Source organism: Balaenoptera borealis (assembly GCF_965194805.1).
Source record: "Balaenoptera borealis genome assembly, chromosome: 11".
Taxonomy (NCBI): Eukaryota; Metazoa; Chordata; class Mammalia; order Artiodactyla; family Balaenopteridae; genus Balaenoptera; species Balaenoptera borealis.
This window is the reverse complement of record NC_138868.1, coordinates 80148970-80170014: the sequence shown is the minus strand read 5'-3', so window position 1 is coordinate 80170014 and position 21045 is coordinate 80148970. Positions and strand designations below refer to the sequence as shown.

The following is a 21045-nucleotide window of genomic DNA, read 5'->3' as shown; positions in this document are numbered from 1 at the left end:
TTATTTACTTCAGTGTACTTCCAAAAATGGGATTTCGCAAATTCTTTGGAGTTCTGGAGGTGAGAGTATTTTCTCTCTATAGGTCCCAGAATTTCTGGCTATCGTTCTTCACTCCCTGCCTGCATTGGGGCCATCACGATGAATTGCAACAGTGGTTTGGGGAGAAATCAGGGGAATGAGATGATCAAATAGAGGGAAATTTCAAGGACTCATTCTTTGTTCTTCAATTGTGGCAGCTGCTGTGAAAGTGTTGTAGTAGCACTGCAGAGGGCAGGAGAACATATAAATGCAAATTTTAAAAGATTGTTGTCATAGTATTTTCCTTTACTTAGACCAAAAAGTGACAATGAGTATATGTTTGTACATTCATTCATTCATTTATAAAACAAACTTACGTGACTTTTATATCATTCATTCTTCAAGGAACTTATAATTCAGTTAGTTGAATTAGTCTACTAGATCTGTGGTTTTTTCTTTTTTCTTCTGAGGATCATGTTTTGTGTGCCTCACAGCATATAACAGAGATGATGTTCACATGTGTGACAAACTCTCGTTGAGTACCTGGGGTTATTCACTAGACACCATAAATGGCCATAATGTGTCAGCATGCAAACAGAGCCAGAGAGAGAGAGATCACTATAGTAATAACTTTGAATCTAGCCTAAGTGTGAAAGTAAGACATTTATGTATTTTTATCATTTAACAAATAATAGTATTAAATTATTTGCAACAGACTTCACAAATGACTTTAAATACCAGGTATGTCACCACTAAGACACACTGCTATAGATGGCAAGGGCAATACTGAATACTTTCTGTGACCAGGATGTTCTTGGCACTTTGTATATATTTTCCTTTCATCCCATACTTCATAATCCTGTTTGCTCATCTACTCCAGTGGTTTTCCAACTTTAGCATGCATCAGAATGACCTGGAAGGCTGGTTAAAATGCATCTGCTGGGCCCCATTCCCACAGTTTCTGATTCAGTAAGTCTGGGTGGGGCCTGAGAATTTGTATTTCCAACAAGTTCCCTGGTAATAGTAATGCTGCTAGCCCAGGAACTACACTTTGAGAATCGTTAACTGAGTCATCCACTCATCCGTTCAAAAAACATTAATTAAAAGCCTACCTGGTGGGACTTCCCTGGTGGTGCAGTGGTTAAGAATCCGCCTGCCAATGCAGGGCACATGGGTTCAAGCCCCAGTCCGGGAAGATCCCACATGCTGCGGAGGATCCCACATGCTGCAGGGCACCTAAGCCTGTGCGCCACAACTACTGAGCCTGCGCTCTAGAGCCCACGAGCCATAACTACTGAGCCCGCATGCCACAACTACTGAAGCCCGCACACCTAGAGCCCGTGCTCCGCAACGAGAACCCACTGCAATGAGAAGCCTGCGCACCACGACGAAGAGTAGCCCCCGCTCACTGCAACTAGAGAAAGCCCACGCATAGCAATGAAGACCCAACGCAGCCATAAATAAATAAATTAATTAAATAAATTTCAAAAATTAAAAAAAAAACCTCCAGAGTGAAATAATTTAAGAACAATTAATTCATTTTTTAAAAAAAGCCTACCTGGTGCCTGGTAATAAAGTAAAAAGATAAATTGAGCATTATTCTGTAAGAGCTGACGTCTACTGAGCGCTCTGCTGAGGGCTTTGTTATGACCTGATTTACTCCTTTATGACAATTCTTCAAAGTAGGTACCTTTTTCCCTATTTTTCAGGCAAAATTACCACCGCTGAAAGAGATTAAGTAACCTGCTCAAAGTCATACGGACAAGTGTCAGAAGTAGGACTTGAACCCAGGTCTACTGGATGCAAGTGACACCCACAGACACCGTGTCACAGGCTATGCTACCTCTGTAACATGAGGGGCTTACACACAGTACTACTGTCAGTCTTTTGCAGATTTAAAAAAAAAATGCTGTTCCAAGAGGTTATATAACTTGCCCAAAGTCACCCAGCTAGGAAGTATCTTAAACAAAATTTAATCTGTTTGTCCGATGCCAAAGTACTTTTTCCACCATACAACACCATTTCTCCATGCTATCTCTAAATCAGGATCCATGCGAATCAGAGTCAGGAACAAGAGTATGACTCCAGTTAACCAGCGTGCACAGAGAAAGGGGAATTGATGGTTTTGGTTAATGAAGAACATCTCTCTTACATTAACTGATTCAAAAGCTTTCTAACAATTACCAGTGCACCATCCACCCTAAGTCAGCATGGTATAATGTAATGCTTCCTTGATGATTCAGGATCTTACGTGTCCCAGAACCATCATTATAAACAGCATTTGTTTCTGAGAAATGTCCAAGTGGATACAGAAGAAGGTGAATGGGGTAGATGTGTGGGGAGCCCAGAGTTAGAGGACAAGTTAAAGTATATTCTACTCATTTACCTTCTCTGCCAGCAGAATGGAAAAGCCCCAAACTGAGACTCATCAAATGTTTCAGTTGAGGTGGGTTCAAATGAATCACGTTTACTCCAGTTCACGTAAGTAGCTGACAAACTGCATTGAAAGTGACTGTTTTTCTCCTTTTGCCACTTGGTAAATCGAAAAGAGTGAAGCGTTCCCTGACTCCTGTGTACCACTGTGTTACCCCATCATCAGGGTAGAAAGGAGCTGTATAATTACCTTCTGAGACATGAATCATCCTTGCTCTGAGGGCCCAGACCTGTTTGACTCTATAAAAGCAGCTCAAGGTCGAAGTGCCATCCCCCGGGCTGCTATAATTACCAAGCCACCAGGAGGAGATGAAGGTGCTCCCTGCATCTGGCCTTGCTGTCCTCCTCGTCACGGCTCTGAAGTTTTCCACTGCAGCCCCCTCCTTATTTGCAGCACCCCCCCAGGACCTCAAGGAACAGCTACCAGCTCACACAGGTTTGTGAATCTTTGCACAATTCCCTCTTCCCCCTCCTGCCCCAGAAAACCTAAAGGGGATAATGAGAAAATAAGGAAAATAAGGAAAATCTGTTATGGCTTTGAAAACATCTTCTAAGTCCACTGAAGTCTAATGGATATGATCCCCTGTAGAGCTAAGGCTGGTGTCTGGTACACACTGAGTGCCTGTGTTCCATGATTGCATAAATAAATGAATGAATGTCTCTCCAGGTATCTTGCCGCACACAGAATTTGAGGCGGCTTGCAAAAATACATGCATTACAAAAAAAAGGCAAAAGAAGTATTTGAGGAACAGCGTAGGAGGAAAAATAAGGGCAGAAAAATAAAAATCAAAGTGTAAGATTTGCACAGTACAGGTGGGTCGGAAACTTAGTGCTAAAATTCCTAACAGTCACAACAGAAAGATTTCCTGTGTTCACTTTTTAGAAAAATGGCTCTTGTACTCAGGGCAAACTTGATCAAAATTTGAAGTGAACCAAGTTTTTGCTGGGTGGCTACCCGCTTCTCATGTGAGGGTCTCTCCTCTCTAAAGCATATTCCCCAAGCACCTTATTTACTTACAATTTCTGTACCTTCCCCTCCTTTAAAATCTCTCCTAACTGACTGTCGGAGAGGATCTGATAAAATAATTCATATCAGAATTTCTTCGAAGGCTAAGTGTGACTCAAAGTGATTCAAAGTATATTTGCTTCCAAGCGTTTTATTTTTTTGTTTTTAACATTTCAAGGGAAGTGGCGAACTTTAACCTTAAGAAACAAGTCTTCAATGAAAGAATTTCCAACATTCATGAAAGGTGTGTAGGTGAGATGTTTTTACACCAGCGCCTCCGTTTCAAGTGTCTGTCAAAATGATAGCGCATCTGTGATTGCTAACCCTGCCTCCGAGTTGCTTTCCTACCTGCCAGGCTACACCTGTGTACAACATTGCAGAGCTGATTTTCACCTGTACACACCGGCGTGTCCCTACTGATTGTTTACACCACTCTTCCATTCTAATTGGTCCATCCCCCTGCCACACCAGTCGTTAAACATTTTGAACATCAACCCTGCATATAAGCAGCACAGTGGATGCCGAGCATAGACCTGCTGAATTGAACTTCCTTTGACTTGAGCCCACTTTCAGACGAACTAAATTCCAAATAACATATCTCACAATACTGGGGGTCTATTTCAAATTGTATTTTGCTGGTGCCACCAAGCTTTGAATCCCTTCTCCCCAGATGTAATCTTCCATCACCCAGCCTCATGCCACTCTGATTCAGAAACTAGAGTCATTGGGACCTCCAGAAGGAGGGTCATGCTGAGGCCAGAGCTGATCTGGCGGCTGAAGACCGTGGGTTTGTCCAGGTTCAGACAAACTATGTTCATTGGGCCCAAACCAGCCATGCCTGTTCATTTACAAATCATCATTTACTGCTTTTGTACCACAATGGCAGAAACCACTTGATGAAACCAAAAATATTAATTATCAGGCCTTTGCAGAAAACAATTAGCTGACCCCATAGTGGTCTATGCAGGAATAAGGCCAGTGAGCCTTGGAAAAAGCTAACCTTGCTAGGAGTATTTAGAAATAATTAGGTGTTCTTGGACTGTTGGGGATCTGTAGTGACCCTTTACTCCTTCCTCTCCAAAGCAAGTCAGCCCTCCTCAGTCTCCCTTATGTCGTACTTTCTGAAAGACCTTCGACCAAGGATCAAGGAAACTTCTCAACACCTGGCAAACAGACCTTCTCCTGCCTGCAATGGCCCCAGTCATCAGCTCTGGGCAGGAACAGGTATCACTCTGCAGCAAGCTGGAATGATTTGGGCAAACCTCCCAAGTGGATCCCAGTGTCTAGAAAGAATAACCGTCCCACCTTATAGTTTATAGAAATATTTAACAACTTAGGCAGCCTTACAATACAACAAATGAAATGACAGGAAAATAGACTTATTTCATAAAAATAGCTTAAGTTCATTCATTCAGCAATTATTTATTGAAAGTTTACTGTATGCTATGTGCCAGGACCTGTTCTAAGCACTGGACAAACATCAGTGAACAAAACAAGTCAAGTCCCTGTTCTTATGGCGCTGACATGGGGATGATGGAGGAGTGGGAAGATGCTGGGAGGAGACAATCAAGTCAATCAATAAGTCCCCAAGTGATATTAAAAAATAAATTAGGATGATAGCGAGTTACTGGGACCCTGGGGGGCATTTTCACTTGAGTAGTCCAGGAAGGATTCTCTGAGGAAGTGATGTTTGAGATAAAGAGCTATGTGAACCTAAACTTCACAGTCGTGTGAAGATCTGGAGACAGAGCAGTCCAGGCAGAGAAAAGAGCGAGTGCAGCAGCCGGGGGCTGAAGGAGCTTGGATTGGAGCATCGGGCTAGCGTGGCAAGAAGATACTGGCTGAGTCCCAGAGTCAGGCCAGGCCAGCACATACCTGGGGCCTGGGGGCCCAGGCCAGGTTAAGCCCCTTCTACACTATTCTCTTCTTTCTAGATCGCTCACTAAGAGATAACAAATGGTTTCCTGTGCCTGGAAACTCCAGGCAAGAAACATTTCCAAATACTATTCGCTTCTTCCTAAACCCATGAACACGATAATCTATGCTTGAAAAGATAAACAGGTTTTTAGTCGATTTAATGCCCACTTGTATCTTTTAAATTCTGATTGGCTAATTATCATAAAGGCTTGGAAAATGATGAAATACTTAGTCTCATAATCCAGAGTTTTATTCTACTTTTTGTTTGTTTTTTTAAAAAATAATAATATCAATACAACATTTAATACAGGCTGTTAAATTGTCCTTAAAATAATATAAGCTTTTATAATCACATTATTATGAGCTTATAATTAAAGAAAATAAAAAACCTTCCAAATACAAACTGTTAAATTCAGGTACTTTTACTACCATTTTACTTTCTGTGCATAAAGATACTTTTTAATTGTCATTATACTCAAAATTTGGTTCCTACCTTTCTTATTATTATAACACAATAAAATTTTGATTTTATACTATGTTCATAAAGATCATGTTAAAAAGTTACAAATATTTCAGAATATAAGTGAGTTATAATTTATTTAGCCATTTCCTTTGTTGGATATATGGAATATTTCCATATGAATAATGTTTCTATGAACATCTTTGTATGTCAGCCTAATCTAAAGGATTATTCTTTTCAGGATAGAGTTCCAGAAGTGTAATTAATGAGTAAAAAGGTATATACATTTTAAAGTCTTTTGATACATTTCAAATATTTTCACACTAAGGATCTCATTGGATCCTCATACTGGTGTGGGTAGGATAGACACCAACCCCATCTTATAGATGAGAAACCTAATACCAAAAGGAATTGCCCAAGCTTTTTAGAACCTAGGATTTGTCACACAACAAAAAGTTCCCACAGTTCCATTCCTGTGACTTAGCCAAAACAGAAAGAAATATTGAAGAACCGTATCTTGAACTTCACCTTGTCCTGAAGCACACTTAAATCTGAGCTTTAAGCTCTTCACTCTCAGGAAGGACACTAGGAAAGTGCACTGAAAGAAGAGTTGGGAGGGGGACCTGGGCCACTAGCTTCTGGGACTGCCCTCGAGGCCTCTGCTATTCTTATCTGTCAAACATTGTTAAGAGACACGGAGAGGGGACCGCCATATTGCCAACCCTAGACTCCTGCGGTTTCAACAATGGGGGAGTACAGAGGGTGGGGAGGCACGTAGGACAATTCTGGTGAGTCCTGAAATCTTTGACCCAGGCCCACAATTAGGTGTTGAGCCAACAGCACACAAGTGTTAGAACAGAACACAAACACAGTTCTAAGTGGGCATCTTTGTGCCTAACTGAACATTTTGACTCTGAAAAGTATGCTAAACCCTCATCAATAACCTTGGCAAGAAAGTGTACAGAATAATTTGGGCTCTCTGTACCTCAGAGAGTTTGATAATTCTTCAAAGAAGCATATTTTCTATATTTTGGCTAAAGAAAAATAGCTCAAATGGTAACTGAACATCTACTCTGCACCTAGAACTGGGTCAGGCCAGGGCCATATCTGTGAAGGCATCACGATCCCCAGCCTGAGACCCCACAGGTGAGAGTATGAGAAGCTGGTGGACTGTGGTACAAGGTGGCAGGTATTCACTAGTCTAAGAACCACATTCCGTGGGAGCACCCAGTAGGGAGCAACTCACCTGTGTCACTGCAGTAACCAATCCTTGTGGTCTCTTTAAGTAGAAATAGTTTCTCATTTTATCTTTACTTCGTTAAAGATAGTTTTAATCCTATTTACTATGACTTGCCTTAAACCTTTCGAGCTGCAGGTCTAGTATCTTAAGCATATATTGAAGAAAAAATATTTTATTATAAAAATTATATATGTTCACAGCAAAAAAATATATAAAACATATATAACTAAAAATGAATTATTCTCAATTCCATCACTAAAATATAACCACTGTTAATCCCTTAGTCTATATTTTTCAAAACACTTTCTATGACTCAGTGCTGGTACTAACGTGAAGGAGTGACACAAGCTTGGACCCTGTCTTTATTTACAATTTTGATATTTTGTCCATCATGGATTTTATGCATTAATTTTTATTTTTTTCCAAAAATATTGCATTAAACATTATTTTTCTTGATCCTTGAGTATTTGGCAACCCCCCACCCACTTCCTCATCCTAGTCCTAGTTTATGACTATATATCTGTGTGTATTAATAGGCACAGACTTCTGTTTACAAAGGTGGCTTGTACTATAATAATAGTTGTAAACCTTTTCACTTAATATATCAGAAGCTTCTTCTTATATGACCATATTTCATAAAACCAAAATTAGAATTTAGAGTGTAAGTGTAACACATAACCTAACAAGGGAATAAAATATTTGAAATCAAAACGGCCTCAGAACATATGGAGCATCTGGCCTTCCGCACAGAGCTCACCTCTGAAGAGCGTAATTCAGACTTACCATGAGCATCATGTTATCACAGCATCAGCTTGAGCAAACAGAATGGCTCAGAGAATCAACGTCATCCTGCCAAAAAGATCAGGAACATAAAATGCTGATTTAAGTTGGCCTAACCAGACACGGAAATGAAAGCAAATAGTTACACCTTTGTTTCAGGGCACCTGCCCTGGGTTTCAGGGCTCCATCTCCCTTTTCCTCCTCTTGGGTTCTCATCTCAGTAAGATTTTTACAAAGAACGACCACCAGGGAAGTGAGCTCCTCTCATAAGCAGGGCAAGGAGTAAGGATTGGTTGACCCCTCCGTAAGAACACAGAGCACCTTGTCCAAACAAGTGAGCGAGTCTTACTCCTTTTCTTTTTTTCCTTAACAATTACAGTTCATGTTCATAGCAGAAAACTTTGGGATATAGGAAAGGATAAAGAATAAATTGTCACCCATAATTTTAAAACCCAGAGATAAACAAGATTAATATTCAGACTTATTTCCTTCCATTACTTATGTTACTTATGTTCATTATAAATTATATATATGTTAATTATCAATGTCTTGATTAATGTCTTAATTTTAAGTGTTAATATAGATGTTAACATTATTATATTAATATACAGATATAATAAACATGAATATAACATATTTACATTATATGATTTTGTTTATGAAATTATGTATAAATATTTCACTTCTACTTTTCTCAGTATATTGCCATTATATTGACTGCATTACTCCATCCATTAAATATTTTTCAAAAATATATAAATAATATTATTTATATACAACAAGTAAGTACCTTATAATAATGTACAAATATAAAATTTTATATTTAATAAAATACAGATATAAAGATTTAGCTGCTTTTTGTTTTCCTGAAATAAGTTGGGTGGGTGAAATTCCTGGGCCAACAGCAGGCTCTGACCCTACATTTTCACGACCCTGTCTCACTCACTTCACCCAAGAAGTCATACAGAGCGTTTTGAGTGATACATTAGGGTTTTAAGCCTTTAAGCGCAAATAAAAGCCTTCTAATTTATGGCTAATTTCATTTGCTTCAAGGGACAAAGAGCCAGTCCTAGGAAACATGCCCCTTGGAAACAATTTGCACCCCATGTATTGAACACACCTGAATTAATTAAAAGTCTCAGCTGGGAAACAGATTGACCTGCTGCCTTTGTATAAGATGAGAGGCTGCAATATAAGGCCGCAGAGAGTTAAGAACATACTGATCTTGCATAATGTATAATGAAAATACGACACTAATAACTGTTTACCAGAAAAATAGGACAGTCTTTGTTTTGCAAATTGGTAAAGACCTCAATGACAAATAAATGGTCCGTGGGGAAAATGTTCACATTATTCTCCTTCCATTATTTTTTCCTCTTCAAATAACTATTCATTGTAGAAAAAGTATAAAAGGCACACAAATAAAAAAATCTAAAATCCCACCGCCCAAAGATAATTGTTGTTAATAACTTGGCATATATCTAAGCTTCATCTATGCAAATATATCTAATTTTTTCAAAAGTGGGAATATGCTCTGCACACTATCTTTAGCATATCAAGAATACCGTCCCTGTCTTACCTGAGTGTAAGTGTTGCCCAGAGATTGTGCTGTGGACGTCAACCTGCCTCTCTGTTTCAGGCATACCTTGACAAATATTACACAAAGAAAGGAGGGCGCCAGATTGGTGAGATGGTTGCAAGAGGAGGCAATTCCATGGTTAAAAACATTAAGGAGGGCTTCCCTGGTGGCGCAGTGGTTGAGAATCTGCCTGCTAATGCAGGGGACACGGGTTCCAGCCCTGGTCTGGGAAGATCCCACATGCCGCGGAGCAACTGGGCCCGTGAGCCACAACTACTGAGCCTGCGCGTCTGGAGCCTGTGCTCCGCAACAAAAGAGGCCACGATAGTGAGAGGACCGCGCACCGCGATGAAGAGTGGCCTCCGCTTGCCGCAACTAGAGAAAGCCCTGGCACAGAAACGAAGACCCAACACAGCCAAAAATAAATAAATAATTAAAAAAAAAAAAAAAAAAAAAAAACCATTAAGGAGCTGCAGGCTTTCTTCGGCCTCCGAGTCACCGGGAAGTTATACCGGGCCACCATGGATGTGATCAAGAGGCCTCGCTGTGGAGTTCCTGATGTGGCAAACTATCACCTCTTCCCAGGTGAACCCAAATGGAAAACAAATACTTTGACATACAGGTAATGAGATCGAGTCTTTCCAAATTCAGAGAGAAAGAGACTTTCTCTCCTTCTTTCTTTTCATTTAAAAATATCTTCCTTCTGATATGTATAAAAATCATGACTCATCACAATCATAAGAGAGCATAAGAACTTTTTAGGTCTAATCTTTAGAAAATGACAGTGGAGAATTCACTAGAAAATATGATCTCAAGAGTATCATAATGGCTGGCCGTTTTAGGCATTACAATTTTACCAATTAGAGACAACACATTTTTCTCTAAAGAAAAATAAACTAGTCTAGGATTAATAGCCTGATGGTACCAACCAGTTTGCTTAAAACAATCTTCTAAATCAGAATAAACTCACCTACTAATAAATTAATTTTTTATTAATTCCAAAAATAATTTATTGACAATTTATTAAATGTCTACCATAGGCATTCAATTTTGGAGATGTAAAGGTGAGTAGATCACCTTTCCTCTCCTTTGGGGGAGACACGCATACAAACAGCCGCAGCTCCGGGTGAGAAGTCTGAAACTACAGGTCTAAGCAGACAACTGTGGCAGCACATGGAGGGAGCTACCAAGTCACCCAGGGACTGGCCAGTGACATCTGAGACTGACTTGTAGGCAAAGCGGGAGCCAGTCAGCCCCTAGCCCCAGGCTCCCCCATCTCCCACCTTATCCCCCCTCTACCTCCACAGTTGAGCCTGGTCCCCACCTGGCCATCCTCTGGTTTCCTCCTTTCCCAGACGGAACAAGGATTCTGCACGATCCAAGAGGACCCATTCACCCAACCAGAATCTACACCCTCACTGCACTCTGGGTTCTCAGGCCAGAATTCCAGCCCCACAGCCTGTATCCATTTGTGGGGCCAGTAAAGGCCTCCTTCCCAGGTTGGTCCACCCTCCTCCGTTGAACCATCCATGGTGCTTCCTAATTATTATACTACATTTTACTATTATCTATATTCACGAGGTCATTTACATCTCTTATCTGTATGATGGAAATGATGTGCTGCTGCTCATCTCCTCCCAACTTTACGTTCACTCGTGGCAAGTTGGTTGTTGAAATTAGCCATAGTGAGCGTACTTACAGTATGGAAATCAGCAAACCCTAGAGATGAGGAGTTTTGGTCATAGAACCGGTTGTTAAACTGTAGCAGCACACCAGTGATTCCCTGTGATCAAATGGGGGCTCAAACCCAAGGAGAGATCACATGATTCCTCTAGGCCACTTGTTAGTTGCTATGAGCTTCAGAGTCCATTAAGGTGGTGCTGAACACAATTATTAGCCTCTGCTCCAGCATAAGAATTCCACAAAAATCAAAGCACTCGGGGAAGAAACACCCTATAAGGAATTAAACACCCAAGAGATTATGAGATGATTAAGGGTAAGACAGAACTATTTTATATAAACTCTCGAAATTTTTTCTGTCATTTCTTAAAATAAACTGTATCATAGAATTTTAGTCAGCGATTATGCACAGCAAAGACAAGGGGATAGATCAAGCTAATTTGGGACTTAAAGAAGTATAATATTCTTGTGATAATATTTTGGGCAGTCCCAAAAGCACCCTCCACACTGCCCATCCAGTTGCTCCCGAACAACTCTCCTTCTCCCCCGCCCCACCCAAAAAGGAACTAGAGACTATCTTAGTACTCTGTCTATATAGCTACTGGATCTCAGAATAACTCCTTTTAACATAGCCCAAAGGACTGCAAAAGACAAAATATAGCATAGTGCTTATGTGCATAGGCTTTGGAGTCGTAAAGAACTGGGCTCAAGTCCTGACTAGTCATAAAACGTAGAGTGTTACTATTATCTCTGAAGGTTGCTGTGAGAGTTAGAGGGTGTACCGCATTTAAAAGTGCCTAGAACGAGGTCCAGCACGTAGTGTGTATTCACAGAACATTAACTGTCACCACTGCTGCTGTGTCAGTCTCCAGACCCTGGGTCAGGACACCTGTCCACATGCTCTTCCTTTCCGGTGTCGTCCCTTCTCCATCCCTGTCTTCTCCAGCTCAACACACAGGCAGCTCTGTGGGGATGGATAGCTTGTCTATAATGTGAGCGAATTTCGAGATACCAACTACACAGAGCCATGCTAAATCACAGATTCATATTCTGCAGTGGGCGTGGCATATTCTGAAAACACTAAATGGTCCCTTCAAGGGTCCTTCGGGTTTCCCCCCGGACACTCTACCTGCCTCCTCTTGGCCCCAGTCCCTGGAGTTAAAGATCTCCTTGATCCTTCCCTCTCCATTACTGAGGTTTAGCTATTTCCCATCCTCTCTGTGGGACATGGTCCCTTCCTTTTGGGCCCCCAGGATAACCACTGTTGGTTTCTGGCTGAGAATGCACCACCTGCATCAGAATAACCTAGAATACTTGTTAAATGCAGATTTCTGGATCACACATGTGTGTTTAACAAGTTTCCTAAGTAGTTATCACAAGTCCTAAACTTTGAGAACTACTGAGTAGGCCCTAAAAAACACTAGCTTTTATTCATTAGTTCATCCACTTAGCAAGTGTTTGCTAAGTGCCTACTATGTGCAAGGGCCTGGACTAGGAAATGGAGAAAGAGAAAGTTGGCTAGGTGTCTGCTCTCAAGATTGGATCTCACAGAATTCACTTCTAACTCTGCACCCGTGATTCCATCTGAGCCCAAAGTTCTGGGTGGCAGTTCCTTTCTCCCGCCCTTCCTTTACATGCTGCCAAGAACCCCCAGCCCCTGGCCTCCAGCATGGCATGTCCTAGAAAAACACCAACTATCTCCACCCACTGTTTGTCCAAAATGCTCTGTACTTTTCTGCCTTCTGATGTCATTGCCAGGCCAGGACTTGATGAAAGACTCAAGCCTTTTTCAGTTCAGGTGAGCATCCTTGTGAGGAGCTAGCACTTCCCCTTTAAGATACATATTATTTTAAGAAAAAACATTCCCCATGGCCCTGGGGAAATCCTGATGGTCTTTGAATAAGAATTTGAAAAACCTCAAAACTCTGTGTTTTTATTTTTTACAATTGAAAATTTTCAGTACCTTTTGGGGAAAGAGGTCCCTTCTCAATTAAAACCACTTTAGGGAAAATGGACTTCCGGCTACTCGTAAAGTTACACAAGGTATTATTCTTTAAAGTTAGTGATATATAATAACAATGAAAGCCAAACTGTTTCAGCACCAGATTATCTCAACTCTCTCATTTCTCCCCTTCATTTTTCTTACTGTTTAATATGTTTCAGTAATTTAACAAATATGAAAGCAAAATAAGAATTATTATTTTGGAGAAAGAAATCTAAATTGTAGATTTATGTTCAATATTTTTATTTTTAATACAATCTTGACGTAATTCTTGCTTTCTTCACTTAGGAGCACTTACTGAAATCAAGACATGTTCCTTCTGTTTTCACAGAATATCCAAATACGCACCTTCCATGACTTCTGCAGAAGTGGACAAAGCAGTGGAGATGGCCCTGCAGGCCTGGAGTAGCGCCGTCCCTCTGAGCTTTGTCAGAATAAACTCAGGAGAAGCAGATATTATGATATCTTTTGAAACTGGAGGTACTGTGGTGCTTCTTAGATTTTGTCCACTAATCAGAGGAGAAATGTTTCAACACTTTTCCTTCTACAGTATTTAATCCATGTGATCAGCACAATCCTCCTTCACACAGTTGTGAAGGGCAGAGGCCAAGATCATGGCAAAGTCACAATCTTCATCTGGCCAGAATATAGAACCAGAGGAGTTCTCAGCATTTCTTGTCATCATTAGACTGAGCTGTAGAATGGACTCAGCATAACCAGCTTTCATAGTGGTATTGCCCCATCAGGGACAAATGCTGTCAGATTTAGCTTTCCCATTGGCTAGGAGGTCATCTGACCTCATCCCATTCCCATGATGATGTCCATCGCCATATACCCCTCCCATATTAGCCAAGGATTTCCCATCTTGAATCCTCACTGAGGATTAATTCCACAGGAGCCCTGACAGCTTTCCTGTGCAGCAATGTTTAGGAGAGTGACTGGCATTGCCGTCTTGTCCACACTTGCATACCATCTTTTGGAGATGCCAGGCCTGCCTCCAACCTGCCCACTTCTTCTCCATCCCCCAACTCCCCCCAGCAAGGAGTAGAGCCCTTTTCAGAGAAGCATGTCTAGTAGTAGATGATGGAAAGGCCATGTAATTCCTTTCCCCTCTCAGCTTCCTCAGAGTCAAGGTGAGTATCACTGCCTCTTCCCCTCCACAGATAACATTTCTAAGTGTCCTATTTCAAGGCCTTATCTTAATTTTAATCTGATGTCACTGGGGAAATACATGCTTAGAAGCTGGGAGAGAGAAGATCAAGTAAGTCCTGAGTGTGACCCCTTGAGAGGTGGCCCTGGTTGTGGCCTGGTGCATGGCAGATCCTGTTCCTCCCAGAGGACCAAGGCCACCCCCAGTGAACTGGCAGGGCAGTGGGCTCAGGCAGCTCTGGAGGTGATGGAGTTAACATCTGGCTGTCTCTTGATCTTCCAAGCTTGTGCTTTGTTCCCTAAAACAAAGTTGACTAGGGACTGTGCTGCCATTTAACCAGGCCTTCAGGGCATGTAATCTGATTAAACAACACTGCACTGAAACCTGGGGAATGGCACACCAGAATTTGTTTTGTTGGTTTTTAATAAAACAAGGTATCCTCACGAAAATCCTGAAAAACTGTGAAATGTAGTTTCTATACTATCCCTCGTTTTATTCTTCCTCCTTTTCTATTATATTTGTAATGAACTTTTAATTAAATGTAGATAATAATACAAAAGCATATTAAGCTTTGAAAGTTGTAATTTTATAAACACCTTTATTGCTTTCATGAGTTTTATGCATGAAAGTATATCAAAATTACAGAGAAATTTTCTTTTTCTTTTCCTTTTTTTGACACTTCCTTAAATTATATTGTGCTCTAGAAACAGAAAGCACACACTTGTTCAATTTACTATAATTGTCTTAGTCAAATCATATTTTTGTTTAGCTTTTTGTTTTTCTTATTAATTTTATTTTTTATTGCAGTATAGTTGATTTACAATGTTGTGTTAGTTTTAGGTGTACAACAAAGTGATTTAGTTATATATATATATGTGTGTGTGTGTATATATATATGTATATATATATTCTTTTTCAGATTCTTTTCCCTTATAGGTTATTACAATATATTGAGTATAGTTCCCTGTGCTATACAGTAGGTCCTTGTTGGTTATATCTTATATATAGTAGTGTGTATATTTAATCCCAAACTCCTAATTTATCCCTTCCCCCCTAACCCCGAATCATACATTGAAAGCACTCTGCCAACATGTTCACAGACCAGTCAGTGGACAAGGTTGCGATTGAATGACCATCTGCTCTTTCTCCTTTTGTAATCTGTGGCATGCTCATAGTCTACAGTATGCCTTGTGCCAATTAATAGACATTGCAACAAATACAATATCAGAAGAACATTTTTTTATTTTTAATGCTTACTATCTTTAAAATACAAAATATCCCTTTTATTTTTTTAATGGATAGGTTACTCATTGGCATGTGAGCTTCTTCTTATAAAAAAAATGAATATTGAAAAATAAACCTATTTGTATGAGAAGTGTCAATGCTATTGAAAAAGTTTTCCATTCACTGTGATATTAGGTACCCTGCAGAAATTGCTAGAAAGACTAAATCCTGTTGGTGTTTCTCCGCACTTGTTTAGATCACAGGGATTCCTATCCATTCGATGGGCCTTGGGGGACTCTATCTCATGCATTTGCACCTGGAGAAGGCCTGGGAGGAGATACACATTTCGACAATGCTGGGAAGTGGACTATGGGAATGAATGGTATATATGCACAATTCACCATAACCTGGAAAATATTGTACCTTCTTCTGGGCCTCCATCATGAAACCTTGAGGTTCAACGTCCCAAGCCACCCTTTAACTAGGGGGGCTGGCTAGGAAAAACAAGTAAGCCAAAAATTCAAAAGGGAACACCGTAAGGGAAAAAGATCCACTCTCAAATGTGCTGTAGACTTTTCTGATCTCTGGTTCATAGTGTATAATCTCAAGAAACAGCAATCCCCTACTCAACACATGGCTCAATTTTTCTTCAACTACATAATATTTTTTGATTCTTACTTGTACTTGGAAATAGGCTATATTCAGAAATGACCTAAGGGGAGTCAGTACTTTCCTGAGAAGTACGATGGGGATGGGTATAAAAGTTCTAGAACATCATGCATGTCAACTGGAAATCTTCAGTGTGAAACTTGTGTGGATAAAAGGGAGTAGGCAGGGAACTAGTAAGGCATCTGTGGCCTAAATCTAGGTATTATTGCTACTGTTAGCTCTAAGGCCCTTCTTTATCAATCTACCTAGCACCATTGACAATGAACAAAATGAACTGATTTACATTTCCATCTTCTCCCACCCCGAAGCCCCTCCTAGCCAAGGTGGGGAGAACTGGACTAAAGTCAGCAAAGCTAAGTGCCAGGACAACCTACCAACCTTTGAATAACCCAGTTGTGAAAAGAAAATGAATAAACTGTGATTTGGGCATAAATTCTCCTGTGAAGACAGGAAATGTTGAAAATAAAACCTTGTGCTGATGCTGTCCTTTTCTCTCTCATATTGTCTAGGTTTCAATTTATTCACCGTTGCTGCTCATGAATTTGGCCACGCACTGGGCCTGGCCCATTCCACAGACCCATCAGCACTGATGTACCCAACTTATAAGTATCAGCATCCCTATGGATTCCACCTTCCCAAGGATGATGTGAAAGGGATCCAGGCACTGTACAGTACAATCACTACACTTTTTTTGACCACAAACCCTGAAAGTGACAGGCATTTGGTCTCCAACTTAAAGAAAGTATACTTTGTCAGGAGTTACCTGCATAAGTGAAGATTAAGCTAGAAACTACAGCCCCAGCTATGCCCTCTTATGAAGAGCTTATTTACCAGATATGAGTATTGCTTTCTTTTGTAAGATGTACAATTAAATTTTACATCTTTCCTCTAGAGCATATTGGTCCCTTGATGGCCATAGAAAATACAATCATTTGTGTGTATTTTGAGTGTCGATCAGGAGTCAGACATTGGGAGAGGATGGATATTTTTCATATATATGGTGATTATCCATTTGCAGATAAGTGACCTTATCTTCCTAAAAATAGCAATGATGATGGTAATAACTACCATTCAGTCATATAGGCAATCTGCAGTTTGCAAATCATGTTCATGAGTCATCTCCGTACCATCCTCATGACCAGCCTGTGGGGTGTGAAATGTTTTCCTCAATCGATAGTTGAGAAAGCTGAGGCTCAAACACAGTAACTGTCCCAAAATATTCAAAATTATCTCAAGTGTCAACATTCTTTCAAAGATAATAAAGGATTATTAGGAACTCTATATCCAATTTTGCTTAACAGAAAGACAAATCTGTTAATCCATGAGATGAAATCTTGAAACATCATTAGACCTTGACATTTTTTTGTGTTTGATGGATAAAAGCTGAAGAATCTAGGAAACTGGCTTTTCCTTAAGCCTCAGAGCCTGGTTATTCAGGCTTTACTTATAGGAGTCCCTCCTCTTCCTCTCAGCCTAGAAAAGGGTCTGTAGAGCCCAGCTCACCCATGTTTCCTGCATGCCAGCCAGCCCATCTACTGCTTAGAAATGGGCACACACATCTGCAGTCAGATTTTACCTGAGGCATAAAAGACAAATTTCATCCCAAAAAGTGTTCGGCCAGCTGTATCCCTTCAGAGAGGGGTATATGCCAGTCCTGCTCTTCCCTTGATTGACAGGAAAAAAAAATACTGTGAATCTCTCCATATAACACATTTGGCCCTAGGACTCCAAGGTGAAACATTTCCTGTGGCCACCAAGAAGAACCCACTCCAAATCCGTGCCTGCCCTTTATGGGTCCTTGTGCACTGGAGAGCCACCACCATTCTGATGGCCACTCTTACTCGGCCAGGAGCTGCAGCTTATATTTTGACATGACCATTTTTACACAGGTGAACAAAATGCAGAAGCATGGTTTTATATTGCCAAGAAGCACACACACCACCCACCCCTGACCACCTGAGCACCCTGATCTTTGGCAGAGTGCCTGGCAGCACATTTCTGATCTGACCAATTTCCAGTTTCTGATCTTTTCCCAAAGCTGCACCCCACCTCTGATCTTCACCCCATTGCTGACCCTTCTCCACCCTGATCTCACCCATCTCTCACTCTTAGTGGACCCTTCCCTGTGCCTCACTCCTTCCCTGATCCTCAGCTCTGGTCACAACAAGACTCCATCAAGCACAGAGACCTGCGTGGGGCAGTGGCTCAGCCAGCCCCAGCTCACTCTTCTGTAGCTGGCAGACAGTCCTCAGGAACAGAATGGGGGATGAAAACTCACCAACACCTCTCCCAAAGGGCGGGTCCTACATTCCAAGAGGGTCCACCAGAAGATAACTTTAAATGGCAAACACTTCCAAGGTACTTCAGTGCCCCAAGAATTTGCTCAGTCTCTTCTGGGTGCCTAAGAAAAGGCTTGTGCACAGGGCAGGACACCCAGAAGTTGTTCAAAAATAATAAGAAAACACACAAGAAAGTTATAATCTTATTGAGAACAAGAGTACTTAATTATCAAAAAGAAAAAAAATCAGAGGCAATTTTCAAAATAGGTTCTTAATTTGAAACACCCATAGCTATCAAAGAAATTATGCATAGTAATGAAATAATAGTTAACATTTTTGGAACTTTTATTATATGCCCAGCATTCCACTAAGTGCTTTTTAGGCATTATTTAATTCTCACCAAAACCTTCTGAAGTAGGTACCATTATTGCCCCATTTTACTATGAGGAAACGGAGGCTTAGAGAGGTTCACCTGTATCACACAAGTCAGCAACTAATGAAGCCGGGGTTCAAACCCAGGTCTGCCTGTCATCGACAGCCATGTTCTTTATTACCTTGTCATATACAGTGAAAGCAGGTCCCTGGAGCAGAAGTGCACAGACTCTACATTCCTGGTACCATTTTGACCAAGTTGCTTTGAATCCTAGGACCTTGGAAGACATTCCCAGGGAAGCCCGCTGTGCCCCACAGCCCCCCTCATAATCCTATTATCCCTGACCTCTGTGACTCCAGCTAAGCCTTTGATGCTGTGACAATGCTGGGGAAGGAGCTCCTGTTCTTCAAGGACCGGTAAGCATTAAGACATGCCATCAACTCTTATCAGGCCTCAGCTCCGTATCCAGACACACGTCACTCTAGAAGACCTTGTTGCTGCCATGGGTGGCGATCATGCAGAAGTGCTGTCCTGTGTGGCATTTGGATGGGAGGCAGGAGTCTTTGGGGAGATATGGAACTGCCAAAACCCAAAAAGCACCTACTATGCTCTTGCCACTGTACTGTTTTCTGTACGAGTACAGTGTTTCTTCTAACCTTTTTCACTGTGAAGCAGAGTTAGAATCCCAAATTTACAGATGAAGACAGAAGCTCAGGAGAACACGTAACTTCATAAGGTAACACAGTTGTATTAAGTGGCTAAGTTATGACACCAGCCCAGATTTATCTGATGTCTGTTTTGCTCACCACTGTATCCCTAGCGAGAACACATAGTATATTCTCAATAAATATTTGTTATGGGGGTTGGATAGATGGAAAGATGGACAGAGAGCTTGTTGCAAGAATGGATGGATTCATGGATGGATGGATGGTCAGGTGGATAGATAGATGGGTGGATGGTTCTAAAGTTAGTATTCTTCCTAAACCCCTCTTTCTCAAGGCCTCCTGACTTTTCAACTATCAGCTGTCAGAAAGCACAGAGAAGGAGGGAATATTGGTGGGTTTTTGTTATACTACAGCTTTAGTTACTCAAGAATACCCTGAGGTTTAAGTTTCTATTACTGTTGTTTTAGGAATGTTTCTTTTGGGCTTACTAGTAGAAGTTTCAGTAGTTCTGTGAGTTGTAAAGAATGATGAGATAGCATTGGTATTTAACTTTAATAGCGTAGGAGATTGAGTAATTTATGATACTAGAGATCCTGGGTTTTTAGTGAAGATACTATAGGAGCTATAGGAGTAGCTATAGTATCAGATACAGCTATGATTAGTGGTGATAGGTGGTTGATCTTTATTTTTTAGTATTTTTATTGTTATGGAGATTACTCATCAAAATTAAAATAAGTAACTTTAACATTAGTGTAATAAGGAAAAAGAGGAAAGTTAAACGTTTTTGGTTTGAAATTGATGTGGAAATTTTTTTTTTAATATTTATTTATTTATTTATTTGGTTGTGCTGGGTCTCAGTTACAGCAGGCGGGCTCCTTAGTTGCAGCTTGCCAGCTCCTTAGTTGTGGCATGCAAACTTAGTTGTGGCCTGCATATGGGATCTAGTTCCCTGACCAGGAATCGAATCCGGGCCCCCTGCATTGGGAGCACGGAGTCTTAACCACTGCACCACCAGGGAAGTCCCAATGTGGAAGTTTTTACCTGAAGATAAGAAGAAGTTTTTGGAATAAAGTTTTCTAGCCAAATTAAACGTAATATTAATGATGCTAGCTTTTTGGCTTGCTGAAATGTTGATGAATGGTGGCAGGCAGTGAGTAACAATCGGAAAAAACCTGAAGAGGTTGGAAAATTTATACAGGTGCAAAGGGGAATTAAATTTTAGGTTTTGTGTTACAAAGTTCAAGTGCTAGAATAAAACCTGAAACAGCTACAGGGAGAGCTGCTCATTTTAGGTCGTAGGGCATAGTTATATGTGGAATAGTTGTTGGGGTAATCTTGTTGGAAGTAAAAAATCTAGTGAAAATGCTTCTGATTAAAAGATGTTTAATAGAATCGATTAGGAGAGGATTATTTTCATTCATTAGAATTAGTGTTGAAAAAATGAGGTTGTGCTAGACAGGTGAAGAAAATAATTTGAACACTATAGGCAACTGCTAGGGAAGTAGCAATGAGAGTAACTAATAGGGCTCAGGCATTGGTATACAGTGTGTTAGCAGTTTGATAATTAAGG

General features: G+C 40.6%; 1 protein-coding gene across 1 annotated transcript in view; it reads left to right on the top strand.

Moving 5' to 3' along the window:
• The first annotated feature begins 601 nt into the window (after positions 1-601).
• The window catches only part of MMP20 (matrix metallopeptidase 20), a 51910-nt gene continuing 31466 nt past the window's right edge, over positions 602-21045 (top strand). The window contains 9 exon segments of the mRNA XM_082340068.1: positions 602-2847; positions 2849-2887; positions 9494-9589; positions 9904-10055; positions 13447-13595; positions 15746-15871; positions 16668-16829; positions 19085-19170; positions 19174-19226. Coding sequence (XP_082196194.1) covers positions 2761-2847; positions 2849-2887; positions 9494-9589; positions 9904-10055; positions 13447-13595; positions 15746-15871; positions 16668-16829; positions 19085-19170; positions 19174-19226 — 950 coding nt within the window. The 5' untranslated portion in view covers positions 602-2760.